This window comes from Heptranchias perlo, chromosome 7 (genome assembly GCF_035084215.1).
Source record: "Heptranchias perlo isolate sHepPer1 chromosome 7, sHepPer1.hap1, whole genome shotgun sequence".
Taxonomy (NCBI): Eukaryota; Metazoa; Chordata; class Chondrichthyes; order Hexanchiformes; family Hexanchidae; genus Heptranchias; species Heptranchias perlo.
Genome location: NC_090331.1, coordinates 83,659,558 through 83,682,195, shown reverse-complemented (window position 1 = coordinate 83,682,195; position 22,638 = coordinate 83,659,558). Strand labels below are relative to the sequence as shown.

The window sequence follows — 22,638 nt, the reverse complement described above, 5'->3', positions numbered from 1 at the left end:
CTTCAGGAGAGGAGGAGTAAGGGGAGGAAAAAGTGGAGAAAGAGGAAGATCCCATTTGCAGGGTGGCTAGATTAATCCTCCACTTTCCTCAATGAAAGACTGAAGTGAAATATTCCCGAGACATCAGTCAGTCCTTTTTTTCTATCATTCAGTGTCCCTGTGTTTTTATGTCTATGAACAAAGTGCTGCTGGATTATGTCCCCCTCTTCCCCACAATTCCCTCCAACTCCAAATTCTAGAATTGATCCAGATGTGCTCATGACTCCCCCCCCTTCCTCCCACCCCCCACCCCCCCTCCCCATTCTTTACCTCTGATTTCACCTCTGTCCTTGGAATCAATTTACAAAGTATATGCTTAACAAGCTGGAGACCAGAACACCCGACCACAGAGCTACAATGGTCGGAGCAGAGTTACGGAAATGTTTATTATCGATGTGCTCTATAATGGTCGTCACAGCAGCCATGGTTTCCTCGCAGGTAGCCTGAATTTGATCCTCTGGGAGGATGAAATGATATGTCCCATTGTCACGGAGCTCAAACGTGTAGGAGAATTCAATCCCAAGATCAGCTGCCCAGTCACAAGATGTGCCAGATGCATAATCTGTAAAACAGAACAACATTCCAATGCAGTAACGTGAATCTACACTGTATCCCTCCAAGGCCAATATATCCTTCCAGAGTTGCAGTGCCCAGAACTGGGTTTTTCCAATACCTTCTTTATTTTTCCTCTTTTCCACCAGTTTTCATTGACTCCATGCTGGGGTACATGCCCACTGGCACTGGAACCCCAACCAAACGGGCATTCTTCATATGTGAGCCAAGACAATGAGCATCAGCAGGCTATTCGACTGTGGGGGCATCACAGTTGAACCCGATTAGTCATATTTTTGAGTTATCACAGTAGTCAGTCTTTTTGAATTCCCATCACCAGCTGCACTTTTGATGCGAGATGAAGACAGTTATACAAATAATGTCACTCAGCTGATTTAGGAGCATCTGGAGTAAAGTAGAATTAGTAACAGGAATATAACTGAAGTATGGAAAGGATTAAACTTACAGAGAACATGTGAAGTAGGTCCCACTTTAAACGCTGTCCTGTGCTTCTGGTACAAAGCATCTGCTGCTTTTAGTCCAACATTCACCTGGAAAGTGGTAAACAGGATGATCGCACAGGATAAAATTCAAAGTTTAAAAGAACAATCCTTATTAGTATTTTCTTCCTTTTCCAGCTCATCCATTGCTCCCTCACGTATGCGTTGGCCCTCATTCAATGGAGAAAGGGGGATGGTCGAAATACATCCGACCATTGCATGCAACTTGCGACATGTATCTAGGAGGACCAATGCTCCATCCTGCCCTCTAGGGAGCAGTGTCTCCAGTCCCATCACCAGTGTGATCCACAGTGAGTTACTAAGTTTGAACTGTGCTAAAGATTGAAATAGACCTCCCTGGTCTTAGATGCACTTTTTGATTCAAAAATAATTAATTGGTCTAATTGCTCACTGTGTGGTTTCGAATAGATGTAATGAATATTCCAACATGTTTTTTGATGGAGAGGAGCCCACAGCTACACCTTGTGTTTTAATCAGCTCTCAGTCCCGAATCCGTATAACAGGCTGGAATGTCCATTATTACCATGGGTGGTTGGTGAGTGTTTCTGGAGTAAGTTTACTGTACATCAGCGCCCTCCGTCTTAACCAGGCTCATGTGTTATCTGCAGAGCTGATGGAACAGGAGTAAAAGGAGGTTTCGATTCCCCCACTTGTGATGACATCTCACCATTTCCTCGTGGTTGCTGACTGTGGTGTTCGTGTATCCGTATGGGGTAAGAATCAGCTGACCATAGGAGTGAATGGTCAGGTAGCATAAGATATCGGGCAGATGGCTACGGAGAAAATCAGCAACCGCTTTAGTCTCAGGTTCAGACTCCAGTGCTGAACCGCAGTGGATGATTGAACAGCAGTTTCTAGAAGCCCCAACACCTACAAAAAATGATGAAACACATGGTTTGAAAAGAAGGATCCATATCTGCAAAGCAGCAACAAGGAGATTTGAACAATTACCACCACATCGTAGTCCCTGCTGAGTGTATACAGACCTTGGGCAGTTTATTCAAAGTATAATTTCCAGCTGTATTTTTTGGAATGCTTTGGTGTCTGTGAATGTGTTAAATTCTATCCCTTAAGTCTCAGACTGTCTTAGACTATTCACCCATCAACCCAGTGCTCGCTGACCTACACTGGCTCCCAGCCCAGCCTCGATTTTAAAATTCTCATTCGCGTTTTCAAATCCCTCCATGGCCTCGCCCCCTCTCCATCTCTAACCTCCTCCAGCCCTACAACCCCCGAGATCTTTGCGCTCCTCCAATTCTGGCCTCTTGCGTATCCCCGATTTCCATTGCCCCACCATTGGCGGCCGTGTCTTCAGCTGCCTAGGCCCTAAGCTCTGGAAATCCCTCCCTAAACCTTTCCACCTCTTTAGTGCTCTCCACCTTTAAGACGCACCTTAAAAATTACCTCTTCAACCAAACTTTTGGTCACATATCCTAATACCTTCTTATGTGGCTCAGTGTCAAATTTTGTCTGATAATGCTCCTGTGAAGCACCTTGGGACATTTTACTACATTAAAGTCGCTATATAAATGCAAGGTGTTGTGTGACACTTCAGTGCAAATATACAAGGACCACAGCAAGCATTTTATTTTGCTTTTCCTCTTGTCCAAGTGGGACTGTGAGGGGGAGGGTGTATTTGTATTGATCAGAGTCATCGAGGGTGGGGGAATGCAACATTTTTTTTTCACCCATTATCGTCTCTCCCAGGCAAGGTGAGAAGCACAGACTAAATTCAGAGTAAAACTCCCTGTGAACAATGTGCCTTGTTCCCAGTTTGAGAACCGGGCCAGTGTAAAATTTTCCAATTCAACCACCAGTTGTCATTATGGACTCTCTCTTAATGAGATTGAGAACTTTGTGGTAAATCAGTTTTCAGCTCACAGTTTATGTCCAATGGAGACCATGCTAAATTTATTTCATGTGGGACCCTTACAGTCTGGTAGGACAAATACTCATGTTAACACTGGTGCATCAACCCATTCCCCACATCATAGCCACTAGATGGAGTCTGTGTATCAATTTTCCGAACACATTTTAAGATTAATTGTGATCATTTGTAACTAGTGCTTCAAGAACACACTGGCTAACTGAAGGTTTGTGAAAAGATCACCAGTAGTGATGGGGGTCCCTTGATATGAATAAGCCTGTGCTGTTTGTGTTACTAAACGTGACTTGACTTGGTGTGTTTCACTGTCCCCGCCCAATCTCTGAAACATACCATCTGGCCAATTGTATAATCTATAAAGTGAATTTTCCAATGATTACATATTAGTGAACAGATGAGAAAAAAATTAGAAACTCAACAAACCAATTCACCATAAAAAAACAGTGAATAGTGGGTCTGAAAGACACTTCTTCCCTCTCTTTCACTGCCTGTCTAACACCCTGTCCCATCCTGGCCCCCAGGACTACTATACTGACCCCTCTGACCACCTGTGATTAATATGCTGACCACTGTCTCTAATACACTGTCACAATCAGCCTGTGTAGAATTGGATGAACAGATAGAAAGGGACTAACTACAGACAGATAGATTTGGATCCACAGATACATATACAGGCAGATAGTTTCTGCAGACAGATGCAGCATATATACAATAGACAGTGCTAGATTCAAGTATAGCTGAATGGATAGGTGCATAAGATAGACAGAAAAATAAAGATGGAGTAATTAATGGAAAGACATTATACAGATAGATGGTGGACTGATTCATAAATCAAGACTGATATTCAGATATGTGGCTACAGATACAGAAGAGGAGGGGAAGGTGTCTGAGCTCCACTTACTGCACCATTTTGCACCAAAATTCCTGTTGAGATCAGTCCCAAAACATGTGCTGTTCTCACAGGGAGACATGGATTTTCTCCATAGACGATCCTGGAGATGGAGAAGAAAGCTGAACATTACTGTGGACACAGAAATGATGAGATACACCTGGAAAGGTTTCACAGACGAGCTGTCGGGACATTTTGGGACAGTGACACTATATAAGAACACATAATCTGGGATTGTACTTACTGTTGTCCAGGAGTAAATGTACCCATCAATGTTCAGAACCGGCAGAATGTAAAAGTCAATGTTTTGGAGGAAGCGATCTGTTTTAGGGTCTGCTGTGTACGTCTCTAATACCTGTCACACACACACACACAAAATGAGATAGAAAGAGATGATTGGAAGTATTCGGTGGAGTGTTATTTCGGGAGCATCTGCCTGACTGTAACCAGTGCTATAGTTGACCTGGGAATACCTGGGTTTCAAAAGTCGGAATGTGTTCCATTCCTCAGCACTGATATTCCTCATCATGATAAGCAAATAATTCACTCAAAAATCAGGCAGATTCTTCAACATTTGTTAATCCTTCAGTCCAGGCCCCATTCACTGTGCAGGGCAATTGGTCTCTAATGGTGAAGGATTTACTCCTGAATATCATTTAATTCCAGGTTTTCTGAGCTTCTATCATCTGCCCTTGTTCTTTTCCCCTGGATCATCGCAAAGATTTTTGACAGACACCCCACCAATTCCATTCACGATTTGAAACAAAATGGATCAAGTTCCTCCCTTGATCCTCTCCCAATAAGAACAGATTCTGCTCCTTAATCTACCATCAAAGAAAGTCTCCATTTTATTCTTTTCAACCTTGGTTGTGTCTTACAATATTGGGCCTTGGCCCTTCACTGCGGTTTCTAACCAACTTTATCAAAATGATGGCTCATTGATTTAAGACCCAGGCTATTCTTGTTACTTGCTGTATCATTTCCCTGCCTCTGTCCTTTATGATGTGGAGATGCGGTGATGGACTGGGGTTGACAAATGTAAACAATCTTACAACACCAGGTTATAGTCCAACAATTTTATTTGAAAATCACAAGCTTTCGGAGGCGTCCTCCTTCGTCAGGTGAATGTGGAAATCCTTGAACGTTTCGCATTTATATTCAGAGAACAATACCTGGTGATTACAGATAATCTTTCCAACTGCCCGTTGTCAAGGCAATCAAAGTGTTCAGACAGAGAGGTGTTACCTACAGGACCACCGAATATACAAACGGCCAGAACACAAAACAGAGAGAGAGGGAGAAACATCCGAAAGGAAGAGAAAGACAGAAAATGTCCCGTTGTATTAAAAACAGAAAACTTTTATTCGCTGGTGGGGTTACGTGTGGCGTGACATGAACCCAAGATCCCGGTTGAGGCCATCCGTGGCAGGGTTGTGTGGTGACGTGGAGGCTGTTCTCCTGAAAGCTGGGTAATTTGCTGTGAACGATGGTCTGTTTGAGGCCACGGCAACCGATGCAAGACATGCCAGATCATCGACACAGATACCACCATCACACGAGAGGACACCACCCACCAGGTACATGGTTCTTTCTCCTGTGACTCGGCCAACGTTGTCTACCTCATACGTTGCAGGAAAGGATGCCCTGGAGCATGGTACATTGGCGAGACCATGCAGACACTGCAACAACGGATGAACGGACACCGCGCAACAATCGCCAGACAGGAGGGTTCCCTCCCAGTCGGGGAACACTTCAGCAGTCAAGGACATTCAGCCACTGATCTTCGGGTAAGCGCACTCCAAGGCGGCCTTCGAGACACATGACAACGCAAAATCATCGAGCAGAAATTGATAGCCAAGTTCCGCACCCATGAGGACGGCCTCAACCGGGATCTTGGGTTCATGTCACGCTACATGTAATCCCACCAGCGAATAAAAGTTATCTGTTTTTAATACAACGGGTCATTTTCTGTCTTTCTCTTCCTTTCGGATGTTTCTCCCTCTCTCTGTTTTGTGTTCTGGCCGTTTGTATATTCGGTGGTCCTGTAGGCAACACCTCTCTGTCTGAACACTTTGATTGCCTTGACAACGGGCAGTTGGAAAGATTATCTGTAATCACCAGGTATTGTTCTCTGAATATAAATGCGAAACATTCAAGGAATCCCACACTCACCTGACGAAGGAGGAAGCCTCCGAAAGCTTGTGATTTTCAAATAAAATTGTTGGACTATAACCTGGTGTTGTAAGATTCTTTACATCTGTCCTTTATGAGTACAGTGATGAAAGGACATAATCCTCCCATTGGTACCTGTACAATGAATTACAGATGCTATCAGGAGACATATGTGAACACACGAATTAAGAGCCATTCAGCCCCTCAGGTCTGCTCTGCCATTTGATAACATCGTGGCTGATCTGATTGTGACCTCAACCCTACTTTCCCGTCTACCTACTATAACCTTTGACTCCCTTGTTAATCAGGAATCTATCTAACTCAGCCTTAAAAATATTCGTAAACAATTCGTAAACAACCCCAGTCCATCACCGGCATCTCCACATCTTAAAAATATTCAATGACCCTGCCTCCACGGCTCTCTAGGGAAGGGAGTTCCTCAGACTCACGACCCTCTGAGAGAAAAAATTCCTCCTCATCTCCGTCTTAAATGGGAGACCCCTTATTTTTAAACTGCAGCCCCTAGTTCTAGTCTCTCCCACAAGGGGAAACATCCCCTCAGCACCTACCATTTCTAGTCCCCTCAGGATCTTATATGTTTCAATAAGATCACCTCTCATTCTTCTAAATTCCAATGTATACAGGCCCAACTTGTCCAACCTTTCCTCATAAGATAACCCCCTCATCCCAGGAATCAGTCCAGTGAACCTTCTCTGAACCACCTCCAAAGCAATTATGTCCTTTCTTAAATAAGGAGACCGAAACTGCACACAGTATTCCAGATGTGGTCTCACCAATGCCCTGTACAACTGTAGCAAAACACCTTGACTTTTATATTCCATTCCCCTTGCAATAAATGACAACATTCCATTTGCCTTCCTAATCACTTGCTGTACCTGCATGCTAACTTTTTGCGATTCATGTACTAGGATACCCAGATCCCTCTGTACCTCAGAGTTCTGCAATCTCTCCATTTAAATAATATACTGCTTTTCTATTCCTCCTGCCAAAATGGACAAGTTCACATTTTCCCACATTATACTCTGTCTGCCAAATTTTTGCCCACTCACTTAACCTATCTATATCCCTTTGCAGACTCCTTGGGCTCGAATTTAGCAGGCCTGCGGGTTCCCAGCGGGTGGTCCTCCGGGAGCGTGGTCAACACGCTCGGCGAAATTAGTGGGTTGCCCGCGCGATCGTAGCAGGCAACCCACTAATAGGAATCAATTACCTGCTCCTCCGGGGTCCACGGCGCTGGCCTGCGCGTCGGTCGGGCTGCGCATGCGCAGTACGATCTGTCAGCTGGAGGCTCTCTAGTTAAAGGGGCAGTCCTCCACTGACAGATGCTGCAACCAATGGAACAAATTGCAGCATGGAGCAGCCCAGGGAGAAGGCTGCTCCCAGTTTAATGATGCCTCACCCCAGGTATCATCAGATGGGGTGAGGAGGAGGGGGAGGACACAGATCTTCCACCCGGCGGGCGGGAGGAAGCGGCCTGCCTCTGCCACCAAGAAGGCCTGGCTCGAGGTGGCAGAGGGGGTCACCTGCGCCACCAACATATGGCCCACCTGCTTACAGTGCAGGAGGCGCTGCAATGACCGCAGTAGGTCAGCCGCAGTGAGAACACGAAGTCTTTCCCCTACACTCCGTCTGCCACAACACTGCCCCCACCCCACATCTCCTTCGGCACCGCCAACACTATTCTGTAATATCACCCTTCATACCCACTCAAACCCCATCCTCATCTTACCTCCACCTACTCACCTCGCCAGTACTCATCCTGCCACTAACACGCAACCCAATCCTCATACAATCTCATTGCTCCATCCCATACTCACCCTCTCGTGCATCTCCCTCACGGCCAGCCTCACTCAACCTGCCACCACCTGTGCTGCAGCCACAGGGCATGCATCACATATGTGCAGTAGGCAGCGTAAGGCAAACGTGTCGTGAGCATGAAGGGAGTGCACAAGGGTGCCTGAGGGTTCGTCATGGGTGTTACCTATATTGAATTTCAGAGCAACAAACAGCACACATTATATTGACACCACCACTGCCATGTCTCCGCGAATCCTGTCCGTTGTGTCCAATAATGCCCGCTCCTGGGTATCACTATGAGGACCCACCACTGATGCCACCCATCGTGTTACTGCAGAGTAGGTGCAGGTGTATTTGCAGGGCTCGTCCGCGCAGACGACTGAGAGACATCGGCGGTGTAGCCGGCTGCACCCTGGAAGGATGCGGAGGAGGAGGTGTGGAGGGCAGTGGTGACTTTGACAGCGACAGGTAAGCAGTTGGTGCTGGGGCCAGCCAGGAGCAGCTCGGCATGAAAGAGCCTGCAGAACTCCACGACTACATGTCGAGCGAATCTGCGCCTCCCTGTGCACTGCTGCTCGGAGAGGTCCGGGGAGCTGCGCCTCGGTCTGTGGACCCTGTGGCGAGGGTAGTGCCCTCTGCGATGCGTCTCTCTCTGCGGTAGCCCTCCCTCCTGCTGTGCAGGTGGGCGTGCAACAACACCGTGTTGGGGGGATCCACGTCTCTGCGGCGTACGGCGTGGACTGCGAGGCTGCTGGGGCTGGTCGTGCTCTTCGTCCTCCGAGGGTGTCCACACACCACCCATCTGGCAGGTGTTGGTCTGAGGGGTTGTGCAGGGTAGGTGGGTGGTTCCTCGGACTGGGGCTGCGGTTTCGTGTCGGTCTGTCCTCTGGCTTGGTGGGGGGTTGTGCGGGGCAGGGGTTGCCCTATGTGACGCGGTGGCCTCCTGCGTGGGTGAGGGCTGTCCCACGTGGAGTGCACCTTGGCACCTGCCACAGGCTGCTGGCTGCAACACGCCTGGTTGGAGAGAGACTGTTTCCCCCAGTGTGTGAAGCTCACTGCCTTGAACCTAAAATCCCACACTTCCTCTTTTGACAGCTGATTCAGCTCATTAACTGACCTCAACAAGCAAGGTAAGTACTCTCAAGTGGAACCCCGCTGGCTTTAATTGCCTGCGGGATTCCCACCAGCGGGGCTTGCGCGCGCAGCCCCGCACATCAGCGCGGTACCCGGAAGTGGCCGGGATTTCGTCGCGATCCGGTCACGTGAACGGATATCGGGATTTTCCGGGCCCCCCCGCTGGAAACCCGCCGGAAACCCGACGCCAAAATCGAGCCCCTTATGTCCTCTTCACAACTTACTTTCCTACCTACCTTTGTGTCATCAGCAAATTTAGCAACCATACATTCGGCCCCTTCATCCATGTCATTGATACAGATTGTAAATAGTTGAGGCCCAAGCACTGATCCCTGTGGCACTCCACTCGTTACATCTTGCCAACCTGAAAATGACCCATTTATGCCTATTCTCTGTTTCCTGTTAGCTAGCCAATCCATTATCCATGCTAATATGTTACCCCCTACACCATGAGCTCTTATTTTGTGTAGTAGCCTTTGATATGGCACCTTGTCAAAAACCTTCTGGAAATCCAAGTACACCACATCCACAGGGTCCCCTTTATCCACGTTGCTTGTTACTTCCTCAAAGAACTCTAATAAATTGGTCAAACACGATTTCCCTGTCACAAACACGTGTTGACTCTGCTTGATTACATTGAGATTTTCTAAGTGCCCTGCTATAACCTCCTTAATAATAGATTCTAGCGTTTTCCCTATGACAGACGTTAAGCTAACTGGCCTGTAGTTTCCTGCTTTCTGTCTCCCTCCTTTCTTGAATAGAGGAGTTACATTCGCTATTTTCTAATCTGATGGGACCCTTCCAGAATCTAGGGAATATTGGAAAATTAATACCAATGCATCTACTATCTCTGCAGCGTCTTTAAAGACCCTAGGATGAAGTCTGTCATGACCTGGGTACTTGTCAGCTTTTAGTTCTAATATTTTTTTCAGAACCCTTTCCCTGGTGATTGTAAATGTTTGAAGTTCCTCCCTCCCTTTCACCTCTTGATTCAAAATTATTTCTGGCATGATATTTGTATCCTCGACAGTGAAGACAGGTGCAAAATATCTGTTCAATTCATCCGCCATTTCCTTATTCTCCAATATTAATTCCATAGACCTACTCTCTAGAGGACCAATGCTCACTTTACTTACTCTTTTCCTTTTTAAATACTTGTAGAAACTCTTACTATCTGTTTTTATATTTCTAGCTGGCTTTCTCTCATACTCTAATTTCTCCCTCCTTATTATTCATTTAGTCATTCTTTGCTGTTTTTTATATTTGATCATTCTTCTGACCGCCACTAATCTTTGTGGAATTGTATGCTTTTTCTTTCAATATGACCTCCCAGTACTTGTACTACTTGTATCCTTTCAATCTGCTCTTGTACTTGAGCAGTCTGGTTGTCTTGCAGATGGCTTGCATTGGAATAATGTTTTGATGCAGTCACCAAAATCTTTCTTTCCCAATCTATTGATATTGGTAAGACCAGCATGAATTATCTTCCATTTCTCAGTGTTAATCTCGTGTACTATTTATCTCGAGGTCTCTGAGCAATGTCTTTCTATAGGGAACACCCAGCTTTCCCACACAATTCAGCTTTATCTGAAACCTAAAACATTCTACTTGCAAAACCCTCATCAAGGTCACAACTACCACAAAAAGAATTATCACCATTGCTAGCGGCTTTCTGTTCACTATTGTGACGCTGTCATTATCTGCTGTTCGATCTGGGTCATCCCCACTGTTCATGCAGTGGGGATGACCTATCTCAACATTTTCTTGATTCGGCCAAAATCATCTTGAGGCCAAGACAATGACTTGTTTTCGATGTTGCCTAAGAGCCTTGATTTATAAAATTCTCCAACTGAAATCTGTGGAGAGGATTGTGACTGAAATGGTTTATTTGTAGAGCTACAAAAAGGAGATACTCACCTCCTTCACAAACCACTGACAGAAAGCAGGAGCAATCCACTCTCTGGCATGAATTCCACAATCCATCCAGATAATCTTCTTGGGCTTATCGGATTTTCGACTGATCTACGGACAAAACAGATGGGAAATGAAAGGGGGGAAATGTTGGGGGTGATACTGACCCTGTCGTTTGTGTGGGTCTGACTGGGGACCGTGCAACGCCGACAGAAGAAAGTATGATGTGTAGCAATGGCTTCCCAACTTCTATCGTTCTATCCCAACTTCAGTAGCATAGAATGATAGAAGTTGGGAAGCTTGAAATTTCGTGTGCCTACAGAGCGAAATATCCGGGAAGGAGGGACGATTGTACAGGACATGAATGACATGGCTACGGGCTTCAGGTTTTATGCTGTCGGGTAGACTTCTATTGTCTCAATGGTATCTCAAAACAGGTATAAAGCACATCTGCTTTGTTTCCTGTAACATCGGTTCCTTCAGATTTCTCTCCGATGATTTAAGATCAAACAGCTCCACTTGGTGCTCAATATACTCCCATGAGGCAATCTTCACTCCACAGCACTAAATTCAAAGTGCACCCCCTCCAAAATCCATTCTATTGGAATATAATGGAGTTCCTATCCTAACCTTCATGGGACCTAGGTTAAACCAAATCCCAAGAGCTAGAACCATAGAACCATAGAAAAGATATAGCACAGAAGGGGGCCATTTGGCCCATCATGTCCGCACTGGCTCGAAGAACAACCAGGTGCCTATTCTAATCCAACCTTCCAGCACCCGGTCCGTAGCCCTGCAGCTTACAGCACTTTCGGTGCAGGTCCAGGTACTTTTTAAAAGAGTTGAGGGTCCTTGCCTCTACCACCAATTCGGACAGCGAATTCCATACACCCACCACTCCCTGGGTAAAAAAGATTTTCCTCATGTCCCCTCTAATCCTTCCGCCAATCAGCTTAAATCTATGTCCTCCAGTTCTTGAACTCTCCGCTAGGGGAAACAAGCACTTCCTGTCTACTCTATCTGGGCCCCTCATAATTTTGTACACCTCAATCAAGTCTCCCCTCAGCCTCCTCTGCTCCAAGGAAAACAACCCCAGCCTATCCAATCTCTCCTCGTATTTCAAGCCCTGGCAACATTCTTGTAAATCTTCTCTGCACTCTCTCCAGAACAATTAAGTCCTTCCTGTAATGTGGTGACCAGAACTGTGCACAATTCTCCAGCTGTGGCCTTACAAGCATTTTATACAGTTCCATCATTACATCCCTGCTTTTGTATTCTGTACCTCGGCTAATAACGGAGAGCATTCCGTATGCCGCCTTCACAACCTTATCTACCTGTACTGCCACCTTCAGGGACCTGTGCACATGCACTCCAAGGTCTCTCACTTCCTCTACCCCTCTCAATATATTCCCATTTACTGCCTATTCCCTTTTACTGTTTGCCCTCCCTAAGTGCATTACCTCACACTTTTCCGGGTTGAACTCCATTTGCCACTTTTCCGCCTACTCCACCAACCCATTGTTATCTTCTTGGAGGCTGCAGCTATCCTCTTCACTTTTGTGTCATCTGCAAATTTGCCAATCATGCCCCCTACATTCAAGTCCAAATCATTATTATATACCACAAACAGCAAGGGACCCAACACTGAGCCCTGTGGCACACCACTGGAAACGGATTTCCATTCGCAAAGACATCCATCGACTTTTACCCTTTGTTTCCTGTTACTGAGCCAATTTTGGATCCAATTCGCCACATTTCCCTGTATCCCATGGGCTTTTCCCCTTCTGACCAGTCTGCCATGTGGGACCTTGTCAAATGCCTTACTAAAATTCATGTAGACAACATCCAATGCATTACCCTCATCAATCCTCCTTGTCACTTCCTCAAAGAATTCAATCAGATTTGTAAGGCATGACCTTCCCTGAACAAATCCATGCTGACTATCCCTGATTAAACCATGCCTTTCCAAGTGACAGTTTATCCTATCTCTCAGTATTGATTCTAACAGTTTGCCCACCACCGAGGTAGGACTGACTGGCTTATAATTGTTCGGCCTTTCCTTCATACCCTTGTTAAACAATGGTACTACATTTGCAGTCTTACAGTCCTCCGGTACCTCCCCTGTATCGAGTGAGGATTGGAAAATGATCCTCAGAGCCTCCGCTATTTCCTCCCTGGCTTCCTTCAATAGCCTAGGAAACAATCCATCCGGCCCTGGTGACTTATCAACTTTCAAGGATTCCAGTCCCTCTAGTACTTCCCCTCTCGTTATGTTTACCTTATCCAATATTTCACAACTCTCCTCTTTAACTACTACATCCGGATCATCCCTTTCCTTTGTGAATACGGAGACAAAATATTCATTTAAAACCCGACCCAAATCCTCTGCTTCTACACACAAGTTACCTTTATCATCCCTGATAGGTCCCACCTTTTCCTTAGCTATCCTCTTGCTCTTAATGTACTGATAAAACATTTTTGGGTTTTCTTTAATCTTACTAGCTAATATTTTTTCATGCCCTGTCTTTGCTTTCCTTATTTTCTTTTTTATGTCATCCCTGTACTTTCTATACTCCTCTAGGCTTTTTGCAGTATTTAGTTTTCTGTAACAGTCATAAGCTTTCTTTTTCTGCTTTATCTTGCCCCATATACTTCCACACAACCAGGGGGCTCTAAATTTGGCAGTGCCACCCTTTTTCTTGGAGGGGATGTGTCTGCATTGTACCCATAGAATTTCACTTTTTAGTGCCTCCCACTGGCTTGCCACTGATTTCTCCTCAAGTAGTTGTGTCCAGTCCACTTCTGCCAAATCACCTCTTAGTTCTGTAAAATTTGCCTTCCCCCAATTTAAAACGTTTAATCCTGATTTAACTCTGTCCTTTTCCATAATAATGCTAAAACTAACTGAATTGTGGTCACTATTCCCAATATGGTCACCCACTGTCACTTCACCCACTTTCCCATCTTCATTTCCCAGGAATAAATCTAGAATTGCATCCCTTCATGTTGGGCTTGTCACATACTGGCTAAAAAAGTTCTCCTGGACACCGATCAAGAATTTTGTGCCCTCTGTGCCCCTCACACTGTTTGAATCCCAGTTGATGTTAGGATAGTTGAAGTCCCCTACTATTATTGCCCTCTTATTTTTGCACTCCGAAATTTGCCTACATATTTGTTCTCCTACCTCCCTTTTGTTATTCGGGGGTCTGAAGGTTTCCTTTCTCGAATTGGGGCAGGAGTGCGGGGGGTGAGGGGAGACTGTGTGACTATTAGAATCTCGATCTTTAATCTATTGCAAACTGAGTTCAAATCCAGTTATGATGGAGGGGATCAAGTTCCAATTTCTGTGGAGGATACGGAGACACAAATTGTGCAGGAACCCTACCCTATCAATTCTGGACTCAGGAAATGACCCGAGCCCAGATAGAAGTGATGTAGGTCTTTTCTCAGACAATTCCAAATAGTCATCTCAACTACTCAACATAAGTTCTCAGTAAAACAAATTACTCTGGTAATTGGCAAACTCACTGAGACAGTCCAAGGACAGAAAGTAAGGGAAATGGAATTGTCACATGGGTGCAACAGGGTCGGGGTTGGGGGTGGGGGCTGCTGTGTGACTGAAGTTCATTGTTGGGACAATGTTTGTGAAGGGAGGTAATGAGAGGAAAAGGAAGCAGAACAACTGAGTACATCGGACTCTGGATACCTTCAGATAATACATCGGCCGTTTCTGGTAGGTTATTCCCAGCTGATGCTGTGTCACCAACTCCTTGTAATTTTCCTTCATTTGTTCCATCCAGTAATAGATCTGAGTGTTTGAGAGAGAAACAGTGAAGGATATTTTGAGACACTAAATGGAAAACGAGACAATACTTTCCTCCTCTTGTATCAGTCTTACCTCTTCCATTGGGTGATACTTGATGTAGCTGTGTGCTCTAGAATTGATGGGCTGCTTATCGTCACTCTGTATCCGGCTGTCCAGGAGATCTTGAATATTTTGTGTTAAAACGCTGTTGAATCAGAGAATTACATAGAATTTACAGCACAAAAGAAGACCATTGGGCCCAACTGGCCAATGCTGTTCTTATGCTCCACTGAAGCCTCCTCCCACCCCTCTTCATCTCACCCTATCAGCATACCCTTCTATTCCTTTCTCCCTTATGTCTATCTAGCTTCCCCTTAAATGTATCTATGCTAGTCGCCTCAACTACTTCATGTGGTAGTAAGTTCCACATTCTCACCACTCTGGGTTAAGAAGTTTCTCCTGAATTCCTTATGGAAAGTATTGGAAAGAAATGAAAGACATGTTGGTGTAGTATGTAATGGGAAAGGATGTTTTTAGATCACAGGTCAGGACCAGGGATGGGGAAAGTGAGAGAATGAGGGCCTTATCTGAAAAGTGCTGATTGTTTAGATGGACCTGAGCTGAGAGTTGACACATTGATGAGAAAGTAATGGATAACCAATCCTGTTGGAACGGCTGGTGGCATCCATGTCTGTGATGTCATTGTCTCGTTCCTGCACTTGATGAAGGGGATGGTGAACAGTGATCATCAGCACAAGTGAAAGAAGCTCACTGCCCTTCTGGTATCACGCGAGATATTTTGAACCTTGCCAAGTGAACAGGACAGGTTCTGAGGTGCACGCTCAGTGACCGAGCTGCCAGCTAGGGAATGACATCATACACCACAAAGACTCTTATTTTTTATTATTACAAAATGGCCACTGTGAAAATCGGAGAGGCTGGGTATTGGGCAGAGTGGGGAAGATGTAGCTCCAGTCTGCTCAGTCTGCTGATGTGTAAAATGGCTGCCGGAGCATGATAGCAGTAAGAAAAAAACTTGCAATCGTTTTATTATTTGGAGTTGCACCTACTTGTATTGAAGGGCCCTTTCCTTCAGTTCACCTTTAACTGTACCAAGTGCTGAGGCTGGGACTCGAGCATGAACTTCGCCATGAGGTTGAATTCCCTCTGGGAACTGGGGGCTCCATAAATCAATCTGCACCAAATAAAACAACACAGATCCTCAGTAATCTTAAGAACAATGACAATACGAACTCTTCAAATCACCCTTATCTGTAATAGTAAATATTTAACAACCTATCTCAACATTTTCTTGATTCGGCCAAAATCATCTTGAGGCCAAGACAATGACTTGTTTTCGATGTTGCCTAAGAGCCTTGATTTATAAAATAAAATTTCAAAGTGCAAGGAAGCTCCATCGATATAAACTAAAAATAAAACTCTTATCTTTTTTATAATGATACAGGGCTATGGGGAAAGAGCTGGAGAGTGGAACGAATTCAAAGAGCCGGCACAGGCATAATGGGTCGAATGGCCTTCTTCTGTGTTATATGATTCCATGATTCAATTAATTTTCAGTCTTGTAGCCTGACTTTTTGATTAATCTTTGATTTCCAAAGTTCCATTTTTCTAGCCATTGTTACTGATTATAACAACTGCCATATTCCATTTTTGCTTCAATATCCATAGCAATTGCAAACATTTTACTGGCCAAAGTTAACTGCTGGAGGATCACAATTGTACAGCGGCAGAGTTGGGATTCTGTCTCTTTTTAAGTTCCATTCTGTTTTCATGCTGTGTTGCTGCCCCTGAATTTTTAAAAGCTGCACTGACTTCAAACCTTGCACACCATTCAAATGTGAAAAGGCAAATTCCAAAATATCTAATTTTTGTGGCTCAGTGGTATCATGCTCGCCTCTGAGTCGAAAGATCGTGGGTTCAAGTCCCATTCCAGAGACTTGAGTACTTGTAAAGGGAAGGAGCCATTAAAAATTCACAACACAGCTTCTGAAAAAATAGGCCGTGCCTAACAAATTTGATGGAGTTTTTTGAGGAAGTCACCAGGGTAGTGGATGAGAGTAATCCAGTAGACATTGTCTACCTGGACTTTCAGAGACCCTTTGATAAGGTACTTCACACTAGGTTACTTCACAAGATAGAATCTTGTGGTATCAGTGGAAATCGAAAGAGCTGGATTAGGAATTGGCTCCAATCCCGCAGCCAAAAAGTTGTAGTTAACGGATGTGGTTCAGTTTGGAGACATGTTACTAGTGGTGTCCCCCAGGGATCACTCCTAGTCCCACTACTCATCACAGTCTTTATTAATGACCTGGACAGTGGTGTTGGGAGTATGGTAAGTAAGTTTGATGACAACAAAATCTGTGCACGGGTTAAGAAGCTAGAGGAGTGCAATCAAATTCAAAAAGCTTTAGATGTGCTAGGGGAGTGGCCCTCACAATGGCAAATAGCGTTTAATTTAGATAAATGTAGTGTCATGCATGTTGGTAGGGCCAACACAGAATACACGTATCATTTGCAGGGAACAATACTGAGAGGCTGAGTGACAAAAAGATCTTGGTGTTATTGTGCACAGATCACTAAAGGTTCATGACCAATGTAGAGAAACTGTAACTAAAGCTAATAAGGTATTGGGTTGTATTAATGGAACAATTCACTACAAAGCAAAGGACACCAGTTTCACACTATACAGGTCGCTGGTCAGACCGCATCTAGAGTATTGTGCCCAGTTTTGTGCCCGCACATGGTGGGTGATATAGTGGCCGTGGAGAAAGTCCAGAGGAGAGCTGCAAGAATGATTCGAAGCTTAAAGAACCTCAGCTGATCCGATGGGTTCAAGGATCTTGGTCTAATTACTTTAGAGCAGCGAAGACTTAGAGGTGACCTGATAAAGGTCTATAAAATAATTAAAAGACTGGATAGCGTCCCAATTGATAGATTATTCCAGTTCAACTTCCAGGCAGGGGAGGACCAGGGGACATGAATTTAAACTATGGAGGAGTAGGAATAGACTGGATGTTCGGCGGTTCTTCTTTTCCCAGAGAATTGTGAGCCTCTGGAATACATTGTCGGCTGGTGTGATGGGTGCTGACTCTCTGCCTTCAAGAGGGAGCTGGACCTGTTCCTGACTGGGGCAGAGATCACATCATTTAGAAGGTAAGTGTCTTTATAGGTAACACTTGGTCCATGTGATCTCCAGGAATGATTCGATCACCTGAGAGGAATTTCACCAAGTATTTTTTCCCTTATTGGTCCTGGGTTTTTTCTGTTTTTTGCCTCTCCCAGGCAATTACATCGAGGCGGGGGTGGGTGTGACGGTGTGAGGGGGGAAGGTCGGGGAACGGAAGAAAAGTTTAGTCATGATACTCCTACCATCAGGGTGTGGGGCAGGCTTGATGGACCAGCTGGTCTTTTCCTGCCCATTAATTTTGTATGTTCGTAATCCAGGCTGACACTTCCAGTGCAGTATTGTCGGTGGTGCCGTCTTTCGGATGAGACGTTAAACCGAGGCCACGTCTTCATTCACTGTAAGGCGCTTTGGGACACCTTGAGATTGTGAAAGGCGCTATATAAATGTAATTCCTTTTTCTTTAAATATATCCGTGTCTAAACACAAGCAGTGACGGGGCACACTACTGCACCGTGAGGAGATGCTCAGATTCATTACACCACATCTTGACAATAACAAAGGCCGAGGCAGCATCAAGGCGACAGTATTAGGATACTGCACCAAGCCTACTGGGATTGGACAATGAGCCTGACGATCCTTCAGAGGCCCCAGCGTACGCCTTATGCAGCCTCTTAATAGAAATAGAACCAACACCAGAAGGTCAGTACCACTTGATCAGGTCCCCCGAACTCATCTCAGAACCTACCTGCTCTTCCTCTGCCAGTTGTTTCAGAAACTCCACCTGCCCGGAATCCGTCGGGATGAGTCGGAGCACTTGGTCCCTGAAATGAGAAGTTCCTTTTCACAATTCCAGTTTCTTGTATGTAACACGTTAATTAATCACAATCACTAAGTGCCACTCTCTCTGGTACCGGGAACATTGTTCAATATTGAAATGGCCAGAAACTCTGGTAATATTGTTAAATGTTTGAGGAGGTATGAAGGCAGTTTCGCTAACCCAACATTCTTTAATACAACGGCATTACCAGAAAGTTGCTTCCTTTGTAATTTGACCATGTTCCCAGACCTGCATCAGTGCTCACTTTAGCCAGTTGCCAGTTGGTGTGAGGTACCACCCAGGTGGGACCTTCAGTCAAATTATTGTTCCTCTCTTCTGTGGGGAGATGTGGCAGCTTCCGCCTGGCCGACTCCCATCTGAAGTGACTTAGATTGGAAACAACAACTTGCATTTATATAGCGCTTTTAACGTAGTGAAACGTCCCAACGAACTTCACAGTAGCAACTACGCGCCAATGAAAAAGATTTTGGGACAGGTGACCAAAAGCTGGGCTTAAAGGAGGAGTCAGAGTTAGAGAGATGAAGAGGTTCAAGGAGGAAATTCTAGAGGTTAGGGTGTGGGCAGCTGAAGGCTCGGCCACCAATGGTGGAGTGATAGAAATCAGAGAAGCGCAAGAGGCCAGAATTGGATCTCGGAGGGTTGTAGGGCTGGAAGAGGTTACAGAGATACGGAGGGGGTGAGGCCATGGAGGGATTTGAACACGAGGATGAGAATTTTAAATTCAATGTATTGCTGGACTGGGAGCCAATGTAGGAGGATTGAGGAGAGAACCACTGTCTCCTGTTGTGAGTTTCTGTTCAATGTGCAGCAGCACTTTGTCACCCTGTAATTTGATTTTATTTACCTACAGTTATCTCCATCGTCCCTTTCCCTGTATTTTCCTCCCTCCTTTGCCAGTCCATGCACAGAGAGCAGGTATCTCAGGCCCCCAGTAGTGCTCCTTTGATCCGACCACTTTTAAGTGTGAAAAAGCAACTGGCTGTGACTGCCCCTCTGACTTTAACCTCCCTCCCTTTGGAACGCACTTTGCTTCTGCATTGCATCTCCCCAAAGTGACAGAACTGAGATCAGGAGCTGAGTGGAGGAGAATGAACCATCTTTCAGCACTGCCTGGCACCATCTAGGTTTTGATTAAATACCCAGCTTTCATCTTCATAACACACAAATGGATCAACTTTGTGCAGGAAGAATTATGACACAATTGAAGGATTCACTTGCAATGCCTGTGTGCTGATATTTGTTCCAATAACACTCACACTGGGGCAGCCCTGAAACTTGTTAAATATGATTATATTTGTTAGTGGATTATTTAAATACACACCAGCATCCTGTTAGTCTGGTGAATCACCTGTACAAGATGGTCTACAAAGAAAATAAAACAAATTGGCATTTTTAAAACAACTTGTTTTACGGGGGCCTCCCAAAGCAGTTCCCAACTAATGATTTACTTTTTGAAATGTAATCACAGCTGTCGGATGGGGAATCTATTATCAAACATCAAATTACAGGGGGGCGGCTGCACATTCTGCAGTTCCTCGCAGCGGGAGACAGTGAAGATGGCTGGTTCTACCCTTGATCCACAAAGTTTCCTGTCAAAGTCACTTCAGCCAATTGTGTGCAAGGCAAGAGCCCACAGATAGCAAAGGCGAATGAGCAGTTAATCTGTTTTTGATGGTATTGGTTGAGGGAAGAATGTTGGCCGGGACACTGAGATGGTCCCATGGGATCATTTTCATCCACCTGAACGGACAGACAAGGTTTTGGTTTAACGTCTCAGCTGAAAGACGACAGCTCCAACAATGCGGCACTCCCTCAGCACCGCACTGGAGTGTCAGGTTAGATTATGGGCTCAAACAACCTCAGACGAGGTGGTTGCAATCACTGTTACTGGGTGTGGAAACTCCACAATAACTGTAGATTTATTGTCATGTTTTGTTAGTATTAGGCAATTACTAATAGTTATCTTCACTGATAATATAACGATAATATTTGATTTACTTACCCATTGTATCGTGCCTGGAAGCTGTGTGTGAGCAGAGGGAGAATCCCCAGAATAGAGACACATCTTATCCACCACTTCATGGTGTCAGTGAACAGGTTCCACTGGGACCTTGTCGAACAGTCACAAAAGGACTTGGGAACTGAGAGATGGGCAGAGTGCAAGTCGGATAAAACTGTCTTCAGTTACACCTGGCCAACGCCCACATTCTTAACCCTCAAATAACCATATCGTAGCTTAGTCGCATCATAAATAAAGATAAAGGCTAGAATAACTGGAGAGACTGGAGAAGCTGGGATTGTTCTCCTTAGAGCAGAGAAGGTTAAGGGGAGATTTAATAGAGGTGTTCAAAATTATGACTGGTTTTGATAGAGTAGATAGGGAGAAACTGTTTCCACTGGCAGGAGGGTTGGTAACCAGAGGACACAGATTTAAGATAATCGGTAAAAGAACCAGACGGGAGATGAGGAGAGTTTTTTTACGCTTACGTTATGATCTGGAATGCACTGCCTGAAAGGGTGATGGAAGCAGATTTAATAGTAACTTTCAAAAGGGAATTGGATATGTACTTGAAAAGGAAACATTTGCAGGGCAATGGGGCATGAACGGAGGAATGGGACTAATTGGATAGCTCTTTCAAAGAGCCGACACAGACATAATGGGCCCAATAGCTTCCTATGCTGTATGATTCTATGATTCTATAATTCTATGAATTGCTTTAATTTCAATACATGGAGACATGGGGGGTAATCTGTCTGAGTTCACACTCTCAAAGGACAACCCAGATCAGATGGTTGCAGCAGTGCCCGTGAGGTTCTGGTGTTTGATGTTGTCAGGTGAGGTTCCCCGTCACAAGTATATATGGAAACCTACCCCCCTTATTTATCTGTAAATGAAGGATATAAGGAGAGGATTGATTTGGCTGCCTCCATGTCCTATAGCCTCTGGCTCTGTGTCCTACAGACAATTGTTGTCATGATGGAGTGATCAACATGTTGAATAAACTCTCAGATAGAGTAGTGGGCGGGAAACCCTGGAAACATTGAGAAACAATTGGATGTTGCAATGGGGAGATGATACGATCTCTCTGGATGGTTCTCCCCTGGCTGGCCTCCCATCTTCCACCCTCCATAAGCTTCAGCTCACCTAAAATTCTGCTGCCCATATCCTAACTCGCATCAAGTCCCATTCACCCATCACCCCTGTGTTCGCTGACCTACATTGGCTCCAGATCCGATTTTAAAATTCTCATCCTTATTTTTAAATCCCTCCATGGCCTCGCTGCTCCCTATCTCTGTAACTTCCTCCGGCCCTACAATCCTCTGAGATTTCTGCCCTCCTCCAATTCTTGCCTCTTGCACATCCCCGATTTTAATCACTCCACCATTGGTGGCTGTGCCTTCAGCTGCCCAAGGCCTAAGCTCTGGAATTCCTCCCCTAAACCTCTCTGCCTCTCTACCTCTCTCTCATCCTTTGAAATATTACTTAAAACCTACCTCTTTGACCAAGCTTTTGGTCCTACAATTTTGTCTTTTAAAAAGCATTTGGACAGTTACATGGGTAAGATGGGTATAGAGGGATATGGGCCAAGTGCAGGCAATTGGGACTAGCTTAGTGGTATAAACTGGGCGACATGGACATGTTGGGCCGAAGGGCCTGTTTCCGTGTTGTAAACTTCTATGATTCTATGATTCTCTGATTAATTGGCTGTAAAGCACTTTGGGATGTCCTGGGGTTGTGAAAGGCGCTATATAAATGCAAATCTTTCACGTGATCCACCTAAAGCCCATCCTAGGTGCCAGGAAGTAACCAATTTGATTTTCCAATACTTGATTTTGTTTTAATTTGTTCTTGGGATTTGGGTGATGCTGACAAGACTGCATTTATTCCCCATCCCTAGTTGACTTGGAACTCCTGGATCACTTGC

The 22,638-nt window shown here is 45.0% G+C and overlaps 1 protein-coding gene across 1 annotated transcript; it reads right to left on the bottom strand.

The window, feature by feature from the left end:
• Positions 1 to 335: 335 nt before the first annotated feature.
• Positions 336 to 20,794, bottom strand: LOC137323395 (carboxypeptidase O-like). Its single transcript, XM_067986874.1, has 11 exons — positions 20,715 to 20,794; positions 18,620 to 18,695; positions 15,797 to 15,921; positions 14,820 to 14,931; positions 14,628 to 14,729; positions 10,928 to 11,032; positions 4,131 to 4,241; positions 3,899 to 3,989; positions 1,780 to 1,982; positions 1,058 to 1,142; positions 336 to 601 (listed from the first exon to the last, which is right to left on the bottom strand). The coding sequence occupies exons 1-11, from the start codon at positions 20,792 to 20,794 to the stop codon at positions 336 to 338; spliced, it is 1,356 nt and encodes a 451-aa protein (XP_067842975.1).
• Between the last annotated feature and the right edge of the window lie 1,844 nt (positions 20,795 to 22,638).